The 20550-nt window shown below is 36.5% G+C and overlaps 2 protein-coding genes and 2 pseudogenes across 2 annotated transcripts; 3 read left to right on the top strand and 1 right to left on the bottom strand.

Annotated features, from left to right (window-relative positions):
* Positions 1 to 5657: 5657 nt before the first annotated feature.
* Positions 5658 to 6814, top strand: LOC125202207 (homeobox-leucine zipper protein ATHB-52 pseudogene; annotated as a pseudogene).
* A 1500-nt stretch (positions 6815 to 8314) lies between these two features.
* Positions 8315 to 12656, top strand: LOC125212750 (Polynucleotidyl transferase, ribonuclease H-like superfamily protein). Its single transcript, XM_048113000.1, has 7 exons — positions 8315 to 8583; positions 8661 to 8863; positions 9787 to 9867; positions 10349 to 10489; positions 10784 to 10907; positions 11193 to 11397; positions 12121 to 12656. The coding sequence occupies exons 1-6, from the start codon at positions 8332 to 8334 to the stop codon at positions 11388 to 11390; spliced, it is 999 nt and encodes a 332-aa protein (XP_047968957.1). The 5' UTR covers positions 8315 to 8331; the 3' UTR covers positions 11391 to 11397; positions 12121 to 12656.
* An 859-nt stretch (positions 12657 to 13515) lies between these two features.
* Positions 13516 to 14003, bottom strand: LOC125189191 (putative protein phosphatase 2C 67). The gene is made up of 2 exons (XM_048086456.1): positions 13797 to 14003; positions 13516 to 13722 (listed from the first exon to the last, which is right to left on the bottom strand). Exons 1-2 carry the CDS (start codon positions 14001 to 14003, stop codon positions 13516 to 13518), a joined length of 414 nt encoding a protein of 137 aa, XP_047942413.1.
* Positions 14004 to 17654: 3651 nt separating this feature from the next.
* LOC125213405 (anthocyanidin 3-O-glucoside 2'''-O-xylosyltransferase pseudogene) lies at positions 17655 to 19120 on the top strand (annotated as a pseudogene).
* The last annotated feature ends 1430 nt before the right edge of the window (positions 19121 to 20550 follow it).

The following is a 20550-nucleotide window of genomic DNA, read 5'->3' as shown; positions in this document are numbered from 1 at the left end:
TTTATTGTGAGATAAATTAAAATTTGATCAAATTTTATACCACAATTTAACTAATCTAGTACTTGTAGTATTAGATAACTAGATTTCTAATGAAGCCCAGTTTACAGATTTGCTTTGATACCTCGTCTCATTGAAATTAGACTACCCGCGGCTCTTTGGGCTCGCTGTTTGAAATGCTCATTGAAAAACACAGGGCACCCAAAATTTATGGGTCCAAAATAAATTTATGGAAAAACTGTAACTGTCACAATGAAAAATAGTGGAGTATTCATTTTGTGAAGTTTTTGGACTTTGTTTGTGGTAAACTGTATTAAATGCCAATATAATGCAAGGTATTAATACTATGTTTAGTTACATACATCTAGTTATATGGCACAATTAAAAAGTGAAATTATAATGGTTTATTTCAGGTATAAAGTAAAAATAGTATTTCCTACATTCCACGGCAAGTGAGACACTTTTTATAAGCGCGATTTTTATAAAAATGATACTGCTTGTACTTATTAAATAGTTAAAGTGGGAAAAAAGTTAAATAAATAATAAAATAAAGAAGACTTTTTTTTAGTAATTTATTCATGTTAACCATTTTTTATATAACTAAAATGTTAAGAGTTACTCCCTCCGTACCGACTAAGATGAGTAGATGACACATTGCTTAGCCGGCACGGGATTTTAGGAGTTATTAGTTAAAATGTTTAATTGGAGAGAGAGAAGATGAATGTAAGTATTAAAGTAGAGAGATAAAGAAAGATGAATATTTTAATAGGAGTGAGAAAAAGTAGTTGAGTGTATTAACTGGAGAGAGAAAGTTACCAAAAAAGGAAATGTATCATCTTAGTTGGGGCAAACTAAAAAGGAAAACGTATCATCTTAAGCGGGACGGAGGGGGTACTTTATGTCTAGCAAGTACTCCCTCCGTCCCACATAATTTTACACAATTTGACTTGGCACGGGTTTTAAGAAATGTAATAGAAAGTGAGTTGAAAAAGTTGGTGGGATGTGGGTCCTACTTTTAGGGCATGTTTGATAAGTTTGTAATACCAAGATAGAGAATTATATATGGACATTTCTAATTGTTTGATATCATAGTTAAACTTAACTCAAAGCCCAATATAAGACCAAGACCCTATCTAATCTTACCAAAATTATAACATTAACCTTGTTTATGTATCCCACCAATTTGTCAAGTTAAGCCATGTTATTTAATATACAATACAAATTTAGATAATTTCTTTTCTATCAAACAACAACGGAAAAAAATCATATCTTTGCATATCTTGACATGAAGCCCGTATTTCTTATCTTGTTTTACATATCTTCTCATATCCCATCTTTTTTATCAAACGAGTCCTTAAAGTATTGGTTTTATAATAAAATGTGAGTATGAATAAATTAGTGGAATATGAGGTGCACTACTAAAAATGATAAAAGTGAAATGAGTAAAATTATGTGAGACAGACTAAAATAGAATATTGGGTAAAATTATGTGGGACGGAGGGAGTAGATCAAAAGTGAAAACTAAAATAATAATCAAGGCATAACTAAGACAAGACATAAAATAAAGTCGTACGCTTTGTATGTCGTTGAATTAATGGGTTCTTTCTAGTAGGAGTAGTACATTGAATTTAGCACAATTATGTAATTTCACAAAGTTTCCAATAATTAACAAAATACAATTTTTAATTGGTCCAATCAAGTTATAAATGTTCCCAATATGCAAAAATGTGGGAGCCAGTTGAAATTAATCCAAACGTCAGGTAGGAAACCCTAGATTAGGACCACCTCAAAAAATATTTTGGCAGATGCCAAATTTAAGTTCAAAGTGCAATCATGGTTGCTTGCTATATTGATACATGAACTTAGCTTTTATAACATCAAGTCTTACGTATTATGTGGGGATACCATGTCTATCCACCTGCTATATATATAGTACAAATATATCATGTTGTAACATGTACCTAGTTTAGTGATGTCGGAGCCGCGTGCTGATCGCACATGTACGTTATAGTACGTACACGAGTTGTGCTGAACACGCGGCACCCGCGGACGTATGCCTACTTGAGCATGCGAATTCACTGGCCAGTGAGACGATATGAGACCGACTATTTTATTTTATTTATTTATTATATAAACTACTGCTTTCTCAATTATGTTTTCCCTTCGATAAAATTACGTGACTTTATGTAATTTTTAGTTCTTTTAATAAAATTATGAATTTATGTTTTATTCATAACTCTTATTACAATTAAGATTTATTAAATCTCGTACCGTCCTCGATTTTTTTTTTGGCGTAGGAATAAAGTTATTTATTTGAGATTCAATATGTATTCCTTTTATTGCATTCAATCAAAATCTCAACTCAAAAGTTGGAATAAAAAATAAAGTAATCCATCCCCGCATAAAAGTTAAATTTAGACATCAACCCACGGGAACTATGGACCCAATATCAACTAGTGATTAACAGTACCATTGTTCTTTAACAATATATAAATTCAAATATATTGTGTTGAAGTCATAAAACATGTAATATTATTTATAAATTACAGCCCAAATTTAATTTAATTATGGCGATTTTTAGTATGGATTTAAATAATTTATAAATATAATTTTCAATTATCTTGGTATTTTTTAGCTATTTATACTACATCACTATTACACCACTAAACAATAGTTAAACACAATTTTCCATTTAATTACATGTAATAATTTAGTATGTTTTTAAGTACATCGTATATGAGATATACTAATATGCTAACTAATTTTAAAGTGATAACGTACATCCAATCACGTGCTGCCACGCGGCACGAAAAATGCAGTATTGTAAACACTAAAATGCAATATACATTCGTAGAAATGATAGATGCATTTTAGCAGATTGCATTTTAGTTATAGGAAGATTGCATATTTTATAGTTAAGTTTTGCATTTAGATATTGACTGTTTAATTTGCATTTTATATATAAACGGATTGCATTTATATATACTCCTAGTTTATTTTCCATTATAGACAATTTATGTTAAAATGCAAAACTTAACATTATAAAATGCAATTTGCCTATAACTAAAATGCAATCTGCGGAAATGCATGTACAACTTCACAAATGTGTAATGCATTTTTGTGTTTATAATATTATTTTTTTCGTGTCACGTGGCAGCACCCGATTGGATCTACGTTAGCATTCTAATTAAAAATGCACCCTAGCGCTCCCCCATCATATATGTTACAGAAATGTGATCATTACCAGTGTCTTAACTAAAATTAAAAGATACAAATAAAATCATCCAAAAAAAAAAAATATTATGAAGTGAGTGTTATTATTCTTGGTGTCTCATTTGAAATTAAAAAGCACAAATGAAAGCTTCGAAAAAAAATTAAAATACAATCGACAAATGTGCTCTCAATTTGAAGACTTTTTTTCGCATTGCGTCTTTAATTTTATTTACTTGGAGTGAAATGAGAAGTTGGATGTGGGACACATTTAATTTATAATAATATAATATTCTCAAGTATACAATTGGCTGTCACATACATCAAATAAATGCAATTCCAAATTTACTTGTCTATTTATGGCAAGGATGAAGACTAATTCGTCAAAAAAGTTGTGCAATTTGATGTCAACTTGCCGGCGGCGGTGGCGTCAAACTTTCTAATAAGTCTTGGATCTGAATTCTGACCCCAATACCCATTGGCTTAACCATTCTCAGTCCGTACGACTTTTGATTTTCTTTAAAATAGCATGAGGAAAATAGAGTGCATCTTTAATTAGTAGAATATGATATAGTAGTAATACTTTACCCATCTCTTCAACTTAAATTTAATTGGGTGCAAATCGAATTAATAAATTAATTATCTCATTTTAGACATAGTTTTACTGTCATTAAAAATGTATTGTGGGTGGAGAAAGTGATGGATCATGTAATAGGAGTATATAAGTTGATATATGGAGGGTAACATGTTGCAGCAAAATGATTCATATATCAACTTATTATTAACTTTGTAAACTCCATTAAATTAGACCCTTGGAAGTTGGGACTATCGCCGATCCCACATTGTGGTAGCTCTGAACCAATCCTCCGGGGTTGGGTTGGGCCCTACTTATGTTTTTAAGTTGGGACATGCATTAAACAACTATAGTTGTTGCACCATATCTTCACACATCGGTGGTGATCTTCTTCACTATAACAGATAAATGAAAAATAAAAAAACATGAAAAAAAAAAAAAAATACAAGATAAATAAAAGGTTTTGAAGTGTGGTAACTAAATATGCTAGGAACTAGGAAGTGATTTCAATCCCTCTAATTATATGCTTTATCATTGTAAGAGAGGATGACCCCACGTTGTACACTATCGGAAGCTAACTAAGTCATACTATTTGAAGCCACATAAAGGAAAAAAGGCCACCATATATGAGAAAGACATAGAAATTCAAAGGTCTAATTCTCAAACATTGCAAATATTCAGCTGTTGTTTTCTGCTTTTCGTTGGATTCCAGATACATATATGTAAGAATAGTCGCAGGTTCCACACTTTTGTTTATCAGACAATTTATATTTTATACAGATATACACAAGAACAAAGGCGCCTATAATGCCATGACGTGTACTGCTCGTTTGCTCGTTTGCTTCTGTTTCTTGTTTTTGTGTGATTTTAGATAGTACACTTGTTTTTGTTATTTCGATGATTTCATTACTTTTTATTGCTGTTATTATTCCTAACTATTTCGCAATTGATGTTATTACACAATGAATCCATGATTCTCGTTTGCTTCTATTTTCTTGTTCTCGTGCAGTTTTTGATAGAACTCTTAATTACCTTATTGTTTTGTTGATTTCTTTACTTTTCTGAACAATTTCGTAATTGTGAATTCATATTATGATTCATTAGATTCGAACACAACCACTTAATTGTAGTTTACCATAATCTAAGGCTTGAAACTAATTCTTATCTGATATTTTTGCACAAAAATTACATGCTACACATTCAATTAGACATCATGTCATCAATTGAACCACACACTAACTTCAACTTAAAAACAGTAACATAAACTATTCAAACAGTTTTATCTTATCCAATTCTCCATAAATAAATGGACATGATCTTGTTACTACAGTTGTGTAACCAACTCTATTTTATGCTAGTGACAAAAGCATACTCTTACTACTACTTATAATACACATATATCCATCTTATTAATTCAAATTCATTTAAAGCAAAACCAAGTTCATGCTCCAAACTTGGAACTCGATCTGTATTGCTATATTATAACCCAATTATTCATCTTAATCCCCAACTAGATAACCTATTTTATTAACTAGAATATATATATCCCAATCCCAAACCCCACCCCCAACCCCACAAACCCTAAAATCAAGAATAGAATAATAAACAAAAAAAAAGATAGCCTATTTCTAGACTTTCCATTGTAGGACCAAACCCACGTGAAAACAGTTCCCTCATGCATGAGAAGTCAGCCACCACCACCTATATCTATCTATTTAATTAAATAAAACAACCCCAAATCTCAATTTTTTCAAACCCCACTTAAATACTCATTAATTAGTACTTGCCTTCCCACAACAATCACCAATTTTGACATTCCTCCCTATTTATACACTCTCTCACACATTCCCCAAATCCCACATTCAATCCCCCCCCCCCCCCCCAAAAAAAAATTTAAAAAGAAGAAAAAAAAATGAACAATCAAGCCTCAAAAACATGCAAAATCCAGAAGAAGCGGCTGAGCCAGGAGCAGGTTCGGCTCCTGGAAGCCAGCTTCGACTCGGGCAAGAAGCTCGAGCCGGAGCGGAAATTCCAGCTGGCGCGGGACCTGGGGGTCCCGCCCCGGCAGATTGCCATCTGGCACCAGAACAAGCGGGCGCGGTGGAAGAGCCAGAGCCTGGAGCTCGACCACGGCGCCATGCAGCTGCGGCTCGACGCGGCGCTGGCCGAGAAGAGGGAGCTCGAGAAGGAGGTCGGCCTGCTCCGCGCCGAGTTGAGGCGGGCCCAGGACATGCTGGGCGCCGCGGCTCGGGGCGGGGGAGGGCCGCCCGTCTCGTCGCAGCTGTCGAGCTGCTGCGACGAGACGGGCGGCGGAGGGGGCAGCTCGAGCCTCAATGAGGACGTCGGCTGCTCGGCTAATTGGCCGAATGTGGAAGAGCTGTATGCTTGTTTGATGGCTAAGCCGGTTTCGGAAGTTGTGAATGAAAGAGATTATTGGGTATAATAAACTAACTTTTTTTTTTTTTTTTTTTTTTCATCTTTTTGGTTCAAATAAAGTTTCATATAATATTTATATTATATATAAATATATAATTGAATTTATCTCACTAATTTATTCGGGCAAATTATTAGAAAAATCAAACTCCACGTTTGTTAAAATTCTAACTTTAATAGTCGAAAAACCATGATTTTATTTTGTGAAATTGTATTTGGTCACCGTCAGTAAGTTAAACGATGCTATCATATATTAAAAAAATAACGACGTTTGCTTGATTTGCGAAACTTCATGGTTTTGCGATTGTTTTTGAAGTTATGGGAGGGATGTGAATTTGACAAAATTTTATGATTTTTTGGTGATTTGTTGGACTAAATTTGATCACGTTTGGGTTGTTTGTTTGTTCTTTTGGTTGGGAATATACATGTGGCAAGGTAGATAAGAATTTTTGAGAGTTGATTTCGATATTAGTTAAAAGAATTCGTGGAATATTCATCATGTAAAAGTTTGGTGAACCACTATGGTATTCGATTCTATGAAGGATGCAAATTCTTTTGGTACTTGGATTCCCTCATGAATAAAGGTTGAAACTCGAGATATATTGCTATTGGTGTTTTACGTTTAATTGACGAAGATATATATCGATAAAACATGCTACTTCTATTATTCAATAGTATTAGATATAAGATGGATTGGATGTTATATTTTGATGTCAATTAAAATAATTTGGGATCGATAAAGAGTTTATAGCTATTGTGAATTCTCGTGTTGGGGTATTGAATTCGTTGCCAAAATTGTTTGAGGATCGTATATGTTCAAACTAACTAGATCGTGACTTGTTTTTATAATTTGCCTCTCTTATAGTAATAAAAAAGTTAAAACTAATCAATCTTTAAATATAAAATGACGGATTAATTAGTCAATGTTTTCTTATATATTCTGTTCGTCGTCATATAACTAACTATAAAAGAAACAAATATCAAAATAAATTAAGTTGTACGTGACATTCACTTCTAAAGGTAACACACTAATCGATCTGACAAGCTTGAAGACAGACGTATCAATAAGCACATGCAGTATCATACTATGTACTTTTATGATTATGCTCCGATTCCGATTTGAAATAGAGAAAACCCGACATTCCACATAAAAAAATTAACACAATAACCAATTTGACAAGCTTGGAGAAAGACATATCAATAAGCAATTGTAGTATCATAGTATGTACTTTTACGATTATGCTTCGGTCGGATTTAAAATAGAGGAAATCCGATATCCACATAGAATGCATTTGGATCGTCTAATCTTAATTTTGAAAGCGAGATAGGCGCGAAATGCAATTGAAATGCTTTCTACCCTTAGATCGTGATTTGAAACTCTATAGTAGATTCATCGATCACTTTTTCCCTCAACTTTTGGTTTTGAGCTCAGCTCATTAAGAGCAAACTATCCAATTGTTGAATCCATACATTCACATTATTTAACAAAGATTCCATAGAAACATAATACTAGTACTAGTTAACTTATATTCTGTTGAAAATTAGTAATTATTTAAAAGAGATTATATGAGGTGAGCTATTAAGTTCATCTATATTTCCATAAAATTCACATTGTTCTCTAATAAATGAAGTGCATGAAGGTTTCTTAGCAAAATTTTCTTCCTCATTGTTTCACATTGCAAGGTTTATTCCTCATCATGACAAAAGTTTTGAAATTCAATATATTTCCCTATATTTCCCCAACCTTATTCTGTTATTCATCTAAAATCCCTATATTTTAAATATTTTCAAGCCAATTTTTTATTGAGAAAAGTGCATAAATTTTTCATTTTAGAAATTTCATAGTTTCATAACATATATTGATGGATATAAATACACACAACCATTTCTTTTATAAATGTACACTATTTATTTTTATCGTAAATATTACCAATGTTTTCCTATAATAAATTATTTTAAAAAAAGAAAAAATAAAATATTTATTTCATACACCGTAGTATTTTATTTCCAATTCTCATAGCAATAATATTTTTTATAATTTGTGATTTAAATAAATTACTAGTAAATATAAAAACATACTATTTGAAATTGTAGCCCTCAATTTTAGCTTGACGGCCATGGCCACTCGGTGCCTTCCCCTGCTTCGCCGAGCCCCTCTTCTCTCCCCTCATCCGCCGCCTTTCCTCCACCTCTCCTCACTCTCCACTTCCATCAATCAGCCCAAATTCAAACCCTCAATCACCCGTTGCTGCGCCTCAATCGAAGAATCCGCGCCGTCTACTCTCACGCAATCTGAAATTCCAACAATGCGCAGAAATTCAAACTGGAAGCCAATGTGCTTGTACTACACCCAAGGCAAATGCACCATGGTAAACACGCTCGAATACCTTCGAAACATGCTGTTAATTGATAGATTAGTTGGATAATGTGGAGTGATTTTGTGTAGATGGATGATTCTATGCATGTTGAGAAGTTCTGCCATAGCTGCTCGATTGAGCTGCGGGATGGAATTCCGGAGCTGAGGAATCTCCGGGAACAAAAGTTCGATTACTTTCTGGTGCTCGATTTAGAGGGCAAAGTTGAGATTCTGGAGTTTCCTGTGCTGTTGTTTGATGCGAAAACTTTGGATGTGGTGGATGTGTTTCACAGGTATTGTACCTTTTCCTGCAATTGGTGTTGGCTTACTTGTACCTAGATAGTTAGCTTGTTAATTTTCTTTGAGGGGATGGTCACTCTGGGTGATAGACTAGGGAAAAATTCCCAATTCGGGGTGATTTTAGAAAAGCGGTTCCAACCTTTTTTTGTATTGTATGAAGGTAAACATGTCAATGTTAACAGCGTGTTTCAGTGCTATAAGCGTGTTTAAAGAGAAGGCGGAGGTTTACACGCCATGAGAATTGGCGTGCTGTCATGTTTCCCTTTCGTAGAATGCAAAAAAAGGTTCACATTCAGGGGACCTTTTTTCTAGAATCATTCAAAACGAGAATTTCGCGATAGATTAGATTGATGATAAATAGGGCTGTGTTTTTGAAGGAGGTGTTTAATGTTTATTTTGAGTGATAGATTAAACGTATGATTGAGTGTTCTATGGTTTTGGATGATCAAACAACCTCAAAATTTATCAATCCATCACATCACCTAGAGGAAACACCCCCTCATAGTCTCCTTTTCACATGGAAATTCTTTTGCTTTGAGATTCCTCCCTATGGACAAGACTTCAAGATGCTCACGTCTCCTTCAGCCACCAACTTGCTTCCTTACTATATCCGCACCATCCTTCGATCACAAATAAGATGCTTTCTTTAGATCAATCGTTGAGTTGGTCTTCACATCCACATTCATCAAGTTCCATCACAAGGAACTGCGCCTTTTGATGCCTTCATTCGGACTCACACTTGCAACCTTTTGATTTATCTATCACATGATTTTGTTTGTATATTTTGTTGGGTGCTGTTTGACTTTATCTGCTGCTAAATCTGGGGCAAGCATTGGGTGTTTACCATGCACCGTGGTATTTATCAAGATTAACTCACTACTTATCAGATTTCTGTACTTTCTCCTTACTTCTTCAGGTTCGTAAGGCCTACAAAGATGAATGAGAAAAGAATAAATGAGTACATTGAGGGAAAGTATGGTGCTTTTGGGGTTGACCGGTATGGTCTTTCTCTCAATTACTTTGTTCTATTTTTAGTTCTATTATTCTTCTTACATTCAATTATTTTCTTTTGCTCTGCATTGGAGGGTTATTACCTGGATTATGTGGATTTAAGGACCGCCTTTGCAGATTACATAGAACACATAACTAAATTATATCATCGTCACTCAAAAGCGGGTCCTCTTTTCCTTCATCAGAGCCAATCATATTAATATCTTCATCCTCATCATCTTCATCCACAAAAGTATAAGCAGGCATAGAGTTTGAATCTTTTTCCTTGTATTTGTGTGACCTCATTGTTTGTACAAGCCTTCACTGTCACTTATCTGACATCATTATCTTTTAAGACGCTTTGTTCTTCATTGCTCTCTTCTTTTGGCTCCTAGCCTCCTATATTTCTTAGAGATAACCATATGATGCATAATTTTGATAATTGTTGCTTGCTTCAAAAACTTATCCAAAATATGTGATGTTTGTAGTGTCTGGCATGACACAGCCATAACGTTTCCTGAGGTCATTGAACAATTTGAAAGTTGGCTGAGAGTGGAGCGCAATGTGGGTAGTAGGTTATGGACAGAGGAGGGAGATGGACGTCTCAATGGTGCAGCATTTGTAACTTGGTGAGCTGCTTGCTAAAATATCTATGTTCTTGGAAAATATACAAATGCAACATGCTGTTTGGTTGATGAGTATGCCTTTGCATTATCATATGATAATATTTTAAACCTTTATGAAGTCCCCTTTGCTTGATAGTTCATATGCTCTGTAATTCCATTTACTTTGTTTTTTCCATTTTCTTTAACTTGAGCATTTTACCCTTGCTAGTTCCAAATGACATGATTATTGTCACATTCTTGAATTAGTTCGATTCATTTGCTTATATTGTTATGACTAATGCAATTGGTATGCACCAGTGGGAATTGGGATTTGAAAACCAAAGTACCCCAGCAATGTGAGGTATCCAGGATGGAGCTTCCACCATATTTTATGGAATGGATCAATCTGAAGGACATCTACCTAAACTTCTACAATCGAAGGGTGAGTAACCTACATGCTATGCTCCATGTGTCGATCTGGTAATCAAGATTCATATTTTTGTCCTTATATATCCAAGCTTGATGGAAATCGATAACTTTGTGAATTCGTGCACCACTTGTTGAATCCATATCGCAGAGCCTGATCCTAGCTTATATCCGTCCCAAAATATATGTTGTTGGTGCTGTATGATTATGTTGTTGAAGGACGATGGCTTACTGCACTTGTAGACCTTGCTTCTTGTTACGTCTGTCCATATTCACTTGGACATTGCTTGTCTGGATGCAGGCACCGGGAATGCTTTCAATGATGAGAGAACTCCGTTTAAAACCATTAGGAAGCCACCATCTTGGCATTGACGATTCAAAAAATATTGCAAGAGTGTTGCAGCATATGCTCACGGATGGCGCCTTCATGCAAATTACCGCGAAAAGAACTCACAGCTCCCCTAGCGCTGTCAGATTTCTCTTTCAGAATCGTATCTAGTTTCTCGGTAAGTAATGAGGTCGACTTTCCCCTCAGACTGAAATTCACAAGCTTATGGTTTATTTATGTGAATTGTGAGTTTTCGTTAGTGGAGTTTTGAGCTGAATGTTTTTTTTTGTTAATTGCGAGGTAGCTAAATTTGTTGGAATTTGGAAATATGTGTGTGTGTGTGTGTGTGTGTGTGTGTATTTGGTTTAATTATGTCTCAAGGTTTAAACTTTTAATCAACTACAAAAATATTGGAGTACATTTTTCTTGTTTGTTGTTCTGGAATTTTCCTCTTACATAAGCATGGTAGCATTAGACTGTTTTCTGTGTAGAATCACAAGTTAATAAGGGTGAAGCTTATTGAGTGTGTGTGTGTGTGTGTGTGTGGATTTCAGGTATGTGTACTGCAAATATTGAGTTTCATTAGTAGAGTTTTGAGCTGAATAATGTTTTTTGACTTGTGAGGTAGCTGAATTGTTGAGATTTGGAACAATTTGTGGAAGTGTGTTGGTCGTTCTGGATTTTTTCCTATTGCATAAGCAGGATAGCATAAGGCTGTTTCCTGTGTAGAATCACAAGCTAATTAGTGTTTGAAGCTTGTTGTGTGTGTGTGTGTGTGTTTGTTGAGTGGACTTCAGGTCTTTTTATTACATATATATACACATTCATCAAAAATTGGTTGAGCATATGGATGGTGGAGATTTTTATTTAGAAGTGTTGAGTGATTGATAAATAACTGCAGGGTATGGCCGTGACAAAGTGAAAATGGATCACAAGGAGGCTCAGGGGGTTGCTGAGAAAATGAAAGAAAGGTGAGGACCGGGAGTGTGGTTGGATCAAGTGTGGCCGGCTGTGTTTGTACAGCCCTCTCCATCTCCGGAATAGGCAGAGTTGCACTTGCTGCCCTTCGGGAACTTGGCTTTGTTGCCGCTTCTCCACAAAACTCAACGAAACTATCTCGAGTGAGGTAGGGAAAGCATATGGCAGGATGATGTAGGTTCACCTCTTTTGTGTAGTTATCCGAGTGTGTTATAGTTCAAGATATGCTCTTTTCTTCACATCCATAGCCTAGCTTTCGGAAAAGAACTTAGAACTTTTCTTCAGATTCATCTGCTTTATATTGGTGAGTAATTGTTCTACTTATGCTTGTATGTGTTGGTTGATTAGTTAATGTTTGTTTTAGCTACCTAGTCAAAGTTAAGATGTAATCTTCTTCCCCATATGTAAAATATTGATTGATGAATTTCTATTTCTACATTCTGCAATATTTTGGATGCATCCACTTCCCCTCTCGTAAACTTAATAATCTTGTATCTTGAAATTGAAAAACGGGCGAACCTCACTTGCCACACACAAATGTTGATTTTCTTTTCTGGTCAAATACCAAAAGTTTAATGCGGCCAACAGTTTATCTGGAAGAAGATATATCAAAAGAAGTAAAAACACAAATAAAGAGATTTACTAAAGGCCATGCCTGGTAACCCTATCAAGAGAAGTAGTAGAAAACATAACAGAGTCACCGTGAATATCATCTATCAGAATGTGACTCTCACAGTCATCTATCAAATAGTACTCCCTCCGTCCCGCTTTAACTAACTTTTATCATTTTTACAAAAATAGAGCAGAAAAGTCAATAGAACTGCTAAAGCGGGACGGAGGGAGTATTTGTTTCACATGCCTATGTTCCTGGCATAAACCAAATTCACTGTGTGTTCCAAAACAGAGTCATATGCACAAAATATCATCAATCAGAACAAAATTTGAGTCATTTGTTGCTGCCAAAATTTGAGTCATTTGCTGTTGCCAGTTTAATTTATGTGGGGTTTGGGTGCAGCTAGCTCCATCAGTTTTTAGGCTAGTTCTTAGCCGTGTGGAGGAATTGTTGATCAATTTTTGATCTAGGCAGATCATCCAAACTGATATATCTTCTTTGATAGGGCTTGTGTCTCTAATGCAGAGCATCCCCACTTCTTAAGCCTCAACTATTGATCTTTCCCAAAGCCTTTCTTCAATGCTCTTTTTAGCAATTTCATTGCAATTCCCTGTACGAAACGTAGAAACTTTTAGACGTATGAACTTTTGAAGCATATGCATGGGCCTAGGAACTTTTACCTTTTGTGGCGACATGTGAACAATCTTAGCCACTTCTTGATCGGAGAGTTGGAGATAGTCCACGTGAAGCAAAGATGACGAATTTGTCCTTCGGTCCAAGTTTGTAGTTGAAAATGGAAGGCTCTGATGACAGAACTGGAAATCTTTCGTGCGTTGTCTTGTATTTCTCGTCCGACACTAGTCTATTAAATTCCAATGTCCTAAGATAAGCGTCTGCGATGGACCTTGTAGCCTGAAATTGAACAAAATGTTTTCTGTTATAATGATACAATGGATACCAGCAATGATTAACATTGAGTTTCTCACCATTGTTAAGTCATTCACACGATACTTGCCATCTGTCTTTTCGAAGCCTACATCACGTGAATCGATTTGCTTCCAGACCTCCTCCCGCGCGTGCTGTTCACTTGCACAATGGTTCACCGAGGTTGTCACAATATTTGTTTTAGGCTTAATTAGGCCCCATAACACTGCCTTAGAACTTCCCGCAGTCACAACGCGTACCTGCCCCATTAGAGCCCTCGAATGCCCGACATTCGCTACATGTACAAAACCTACACAAATAATACCTACCAAACAAGATGATCCTACACAGAGCATGTGTGGTGTAACCTCCTTTTGTTCATTGACCAGCTCAAGAAATTGGGTGTTCAAATTCAGAATTGCTTGTTTTAAAACGTTGTTTGAGATTTTCCCATCAGGTGACGTTAATCCCCCATCACACGAGTAACATGCAAAGTAATTAGCTATACATGCTTTTATAAAGAGAACAAAAGACATCACAACTTCAACTACATTGATTCATGCAAACAAATTCTAACATAAAAACAACAAACCGACCTGTTAGAATTAGGGTTAGGTCGATACGGTGTATTGTACCAAAAATTTTGTATCGCTATCGTATCGAAAATATCGATATGAAAGAATTTCATATCGTTACCGTATCGAAAGTTTCGGTATACCGAAATTTCGGTATGAATAATATCTATAACGTTATCGTATCGAAATTTCGGTATATCGTACCGAACTTCAGTATACCGTTCTGAACTTCGAAAGTTAGTTATTTTTATGTCTTTTTCATTTACCTTCTTCTCTTGGAGTCCATTAAATTTTGAGAATGTATAATTACCTTTTTAAGAAGATAAATGAAAAATATACCTTTTCCCCTTGGAGATGCTTTTACCGATTCCCATTGTCTTTCAAGATGAATTGGAAGAAAATGCAACTATGATTTTTCCTTCTTGTTAGCAGTTGTTAATATCAGTGCTAATTAAACAACTGAGTTTCTCCCGCTAATTTAATCAATGAATTTGCAAAAAACACCTCTGTAATACCGTAATTTCACTCTGCCCCATTATAATAAGTAATTTGCACTCAACTTGTTTCCTCCTTTTCCATTTTAATCTGTTCCCAAAACGATAATTTTTTTATAATTTCATAAAGTTATCATTTTATATTTATAAACCCTTAACAATTTTTATAATCTTTTGCCACATAACTTTATCATGATAGCGATTTCTAATGCGCTTGCATTTTAGATGATCCGGTTCTGCTAACAGGTTTAGCACGTTCCGTCTCAAGAAAAATCACATGTTTAGACCTAAGAGCATGAGCAGTAGAGCAATAGTGCTCTTAATTAAGAGTTCGCTCAACACTATTCTGGACCCTACACCACTTTTATCCATATTTTTTCTTTCATTCCTTAACTAAGACACAACACTTACAACAACAATTCCTTTCATCAATATTCATGATTCCCACTATTTCACGAATTGTTCATTTTAATTTTACTCAACCAATATAATTTTAATTAAATATTAATAATGAAATTCTAAAAATGCATTTATATTAAATATATCATCATATTACCCATAAAATTTAGATAAAAATAGAAACTACAAAATGTAGTTACTAAATACTTCCTCCGTTCCATAGTAATGAAGACATTTTTTTTGGCACAGAGATTAAGAAAAATTGTGTTAGGTGAGTTAAGTAAAGAGAGAATAAAGTGGAAAATGAAAAAAGGTAGAGAGATGAAGAGAGAAAAAAGTAAAAGAAAGTAAAGTAAGTGTAGAAAAATGTGTTGACTCTATTACTATAGAACGTACTAAAATGACAAAATGACTCTATTACTATGGAACGGAGAGAGTACAATTTATTAAAAACAATAAAATTAAAATTCATCGAACAGACTACTCATCCCCAAATTTCGCCTAAACATGTTCGAAGGGTGAGTAACCTACATGCTATGCCCCATGTGTCAATCTGGTATTCAAGATTCATATTTTTTTCCTTACTAGCTTGCATAGTGACTCCCTTATATATCCAAGCTTGATGGAAATCGATAATCGCAGAGCCTGATCCTAGCTTATGTCCGTCCCAAAATAGATGTTGCTTGTCTGGGTGCAGGCACCGGGAATGCTTTCAATGATGAGGGATAGTTCTGCCCCCAACCAATTTAGATTTGAAGTTTGCTTGAATTGCTTCCATTCTTCCTCTCCTATCCATTGTGAGTGACTTTCCCACCAACAACGACCTTTTCACAGTGTATTATTCCACATATTTTATATACTGAATCCGTTATTAGCGGAATACGTAGAGATCTGTACATGTCACTATTGATAAAAATATTTGCAGGGTGTCTAGCTTATCAACAACCAAAAAATCATGAATTTGACATTTTTCGTAATTGCTCCACATACCTCTGTTGAAATCACACGTGATGTAACAACCAAACTTTGGGTTTTAATCTCCTCGAATCTTCATATTTACAATCACCATAAGTTTCACAACAATCAACCCCGATTCGGCCACATTATGAATTTGAGACACGTATGCGCCACACCAACTACGCGTAAAGACGTAAATACTTTACCATAGAATAATCGCTAAAGATATCAACTTAACAAATTTTAAAATTGAGGGACTACTACATATTTAAGTTTAACCACATGTTCTGATTTTCAATAAATTAATGTGTAGCCGTTCACGCGCTGACGCTGCGTGGCTTTCAATGGTCCGTGCGGTAGGGGCTGGTTTCAAGTTTTGAGAGAGGGGGAGACCGACTCGCGTGATGATGAATTCAGCAGTCCGTAGCTGGCTCATGGCTGCGGCATGCAAGAACGGAAAGGAGCGTGGGATTCTTCCTTGTCCGAAATTACTTCATTTCATGGTTAATAGACTCGTGTTACGTGACTTCTTGGACTCTTCTTGCTCAGCTCACCTCGTCACTTTCAACTGCCCAAGTGAATTGTTTTAGCAATAAAGCCTTTCCTTCCCATTAAATTATCGCAACTGTCATTACCCTACAACTTTAACTTGTTGATTTTGTTGATTTTGTTGCATGTGACAATTGGACTACTACTTTCGTCAAAAAGTGAAATTAAGTTTTAAAAAGTGGTTGGTTTTAACTGATCGCCAAGTTTGTGTACGTACATGGACATGCTAAATAGAATTTCCCATGAATTTGGGATAAAAAACTGCAGGTAATGGAGATGAGTTTCATCAAGAAAATTACTCCTTTGTAGACACGAAAATACTGGTTTGAAATCATCTTCATTAAGGGTGGATGCTGTTAGAAATTTGGGCTTCCACATGACTAATTTAATGTATATGGCTATTTTTCAGTTGCCCAATTAAAGTGATCCATTAAAGTTTAAAGTTTGGGCTAAAGTGTATTTATTTGTTATGAAAATAAGTGTAGATACCATATGGGATTTTCTATTTGATGAGGGACCGAATAAAAAATAAAGGGGTTTATATTTAATATAAATATAAGCTAGGGTTATAGGCCCCAGACGTCAGAAGAACGTTCAATATCTTTGTATTCTCTCGGCGGACTATTGTGAAGGACGTCTCTGATCGTTTCGAAGATCCATAGCCGCTGCAAAGCAATTCCGCCTTTCAATTCATTATGGATTAAGGTACGCTTCCGCTTCACAGTTTATGCTCCTTCTCTATAGTTCTCTATTCATTCAATTATTACAACAGATGCAAGTTGCAATTTGCTAGTGGCAAAAGCAAGCAAGGAAAAAGGAATCAGAATGTAATGATTAATCACTTATTATCTTCACCAACTCACATTGATGGGAATGACCATATACAGTACAGTATATGTTAATACCTCCTCAAACTTTTCCACCATTGACCATATCTCTCTCTCTCTCTCTCAACACAAGAAAGAAGCCATGTCTGATATATCACAGCCAAAGAAGCTCCACATCTTGATGTACCCATGGGTAGCCATGGGCCACATCACACCCTACCTCCAACTAGCCAACTCCACCTCCTTCCTCCTCCCTCCAAAGCCCCTCCTCCGCCTCAGCCACCTCAACCTCCACCCTGACCTGGTCCACTTCCACCCCATCACAATCCCCCACGTCCCCCTCCGACATCGAAATCATTCATAAAAACCCCCTCGCCATCGCCTTCGACGCCACCGCCCCTCAAGTCCACTCCCTCCTCCTCTCCCTCAAACCCGACCTCGTCTTCTACGACTTCGCCGATTGGATCCCCGCCCTCGCCGCCGCTGTCGGCGCCAAAACCGTCTGCCACAACGTCATCTGCGCCTCCTGCATGGCCATCGGCGTCGTCCCGGCCGACCGCCCGATGACGGTGGAGGAACTGGAGACCCCTCCCCCAGGGTACCCGTCCTCCACCGTCGTCCTCCGCGGCCTGGAGGCGCTGTCCCTGTCCTTCATCGCGATGGACTACGGCGCCTCCCGGTTCGCAGCCACCATGCGCGGCTGCGACGCCATCGGCGTCCGCACATGCCGCGAGCTGGAGGGCGGCATGTGCGGCTACTTGTCCGACCAGTACAAAAAACCGGTTCTCCTGACCGGTCCGGTCCTTCCTCCAGCTTCGGGGCCGAAGCTGGAGGAGAAATGGGACACGGGGCTTTCAAATTTCCCGCCAAAATTGGTGGTGTACTGCGCCTTTGGGAGTCAGATGATACTAAGGAAGGAGCAGTTTCAGGAGATGGTGTTGGGGTTTGAGATGACGGGGCGGCCGTTCTTCGTGGCGGTGGCGGAGACGGTGGAGGAGGCGCTGCCGGAGGGGTTTATGGAGAGGGTGGAGGGGAGGGGGTGGGTGCAGCAGGTGGAGATAATGAGGCACCCGTCGGTCGGGTGCTTCGTGAGCCACTGCGGGTTCGGGTCGATGTGGGAGGCGCTGCTGAGTGACTGCCAGATCGTGCTCGTCCCGCGGCTGGCGGATCAGATTTTGAACACGCGTCTGCTCGCCGCGGAGCTGGGGGTGGCGGTGGAGGTGGCGCGGGGGGATATGGGGTGGTTCGCGAAGGAGGATCTGAGCGCGGCGATCGGGGCGGTGATGGATGAGGGGAGCGAGACGGCGGAGGTGGTGAGGCGGAATCATGCAAAGTGGAGGAAGACCTTTGGTGAGGAAGGGTTTATGGAGAATTACATTGATGCTTTTATCCAACACTTGTATCAACTAATTTAGATTTTATGTTTTTACATATTTCACATGAAATAAGTGTTTGCATAACTATTGGACATTCTCCGTTCCATACTCATGGATGCGTTTCTTTTCGGAACGGAGATTAAGAAAAATTGTATTAAGCGAGTTAAGTAAAGAGAGAATAAAGTGGAAAATGAAAAAGGTAGAGAGATGAAGAGAGAATAAAGTTAGAAGAGTAAAGTAACGGTGGAAAAATGTGTTGACTTTTACTTAAAAAAAGGAAATGACTCTATTACTATGAAACGTAAAAAAATGGCAAAATGACTTTATTACTATAGAACGAAGTGGGTATGTTGTTTATGCAATCAATGAAAAAATAACACAGTTATGGATGGAAATCAGTCAAATCACATAATGTTGGAGTTTTGACAATCTAATTTCCTCGATATTGACTGTTTTTTTTATTTTTGTTTCAATGATTATATTTTTTTTGTTTTTAACTATGTACTCTTAATTTCTTTTTGCCTTAACACTGGATTAATTGTTATGTGGTGCTTGATTGTACGTCAAACCTAGGATTGGACGAAAATAATTAAATAAATACTCAGCCACATGGTATAGCTTCGTTTTTTATTCATTTGATTTGATAATTCCAATTTGTGTTGAGAATTGAGATTACCAAACATGACTTGTATTCCAATAACCGTCTCATTTATTTGCAACGTGCACAAGACTTTCATTTGTGGTTTTGTGTTCATTGTACGATGATGCCATAGCTGTAGTATTTGGGTAGGAACTGTCCATCCATGGTTTTGGAAAGGGTTATATTTATAATATATTCGCTCTGTTCCATTAAGTGGGAAACATTTTCTTTTTTTAATTGTTCTACTTAATGATACATCTCCTAAAATGGAACCAATATAATTTCTACTTTATTTTCTTTCACTACTTATTCTCTCACCGCTTAACTCACAAAACAATACTGTATAAAATTCAAGACGAAAAGCACATGCTTCATATTTAGAGAGATGGAGAGAGTATGTTTTACGTCCCGAAAATATTTCAAAAAATATCCTCAACTTATAGCGTTTTCATGAAAAGTTTCGATGTGTAAAATCTAGGCGGAAAAAGTTGATTCAACTCGTTGGAGTCTAAGGTTAAAAAATTTTCGCACCTTAACAACAATAACAAACGTAACCCGAAAACACAACAAACTAACATAAAGGTATGTGCTGAAAAGAAAATTAAAAATATTTTTTACAAAGTTGAGAATAAAACGCTATCAAACCGATTTAAATTGGGATGATTGAGGATCTTTACGTACCAAAAAATAAATGACTGAGGAAAGTTGATATATATAAAGCCATCAATCGATTTAAATAATCAAGTGGTTCACGCAGTTGGCCGGCGGCACCGCCGGTTCAGATGGTTACAATCTTAAATTATCGATACTTTTTTGGGTACTTTTTCCTTATTTCAGACGATATACGCATACGTATTTTATACAACATGGAGTATATTTAAATGAAATCGAAAATATAAATTATGATATTTTATTAGTATAAGAAAAAAATTGCATACCATTTAATCACTACAATACAAGGATTTTTAATGGTTATATTTTTAGATTTCTTTTAATATG

This window comes from Salvia hispanica, chromosome 2 (assembly GCF_029641045.1).
Source record: "Salvia hispanica isolate PSC_SH4W2 chromosome 2, Shi_PSC_v1, whole genome shotgun sequence".
Classification (NCBI taxonomy): Eukaryota; Viridiplantae; Streptophyta; class Magnoliopsida; order Lamiales; family Lamiaceae; genus Salvia; species Salvia hispanica.
The sequence above is the reverse complement of the archived record's forward strand: the minus strand, read 5'-3'. Positions and strand labels throughout refer to the sequence as shown.

Coding starts and splice junctions, on each gene's coding strand:
- LOC125212750 (XM_048113000.1), top strand. CDS start 8,332: ATGGCCACTCGGTGCCTTCCCCTGCTTCGCCGAGCCCCTCTTCTCTCC. Junction 9,868..10,348: donor GGTGCTTTTGGGGTTGACCG/GTATGGTCTTTC, acceptor TGATGTTTGTAG/TGTCTGGCATGACACAGCCA. Junction 10,490..10,783: donor GGTGCAGCATTTGTAACTTG/GTGAGCTGCTTG, acceptor GGTATGCACCAG/TGGGAATTGGGATTTGAAAA.
- LOC125189191 (XM_048086456.1), bottom strand. CDS start 14,003: ATGGGGCAGGTACGCGTTGTGACTGCGGGAAGTTCTAAGGCAGTGTTA. Junction 13,723..13,796: donor GTGTGAATGACTTAACAATG/GTGAGAAACTCA, acceptor GTTCAATTTCAG/GCTACAAGGTCCATCGCAGA.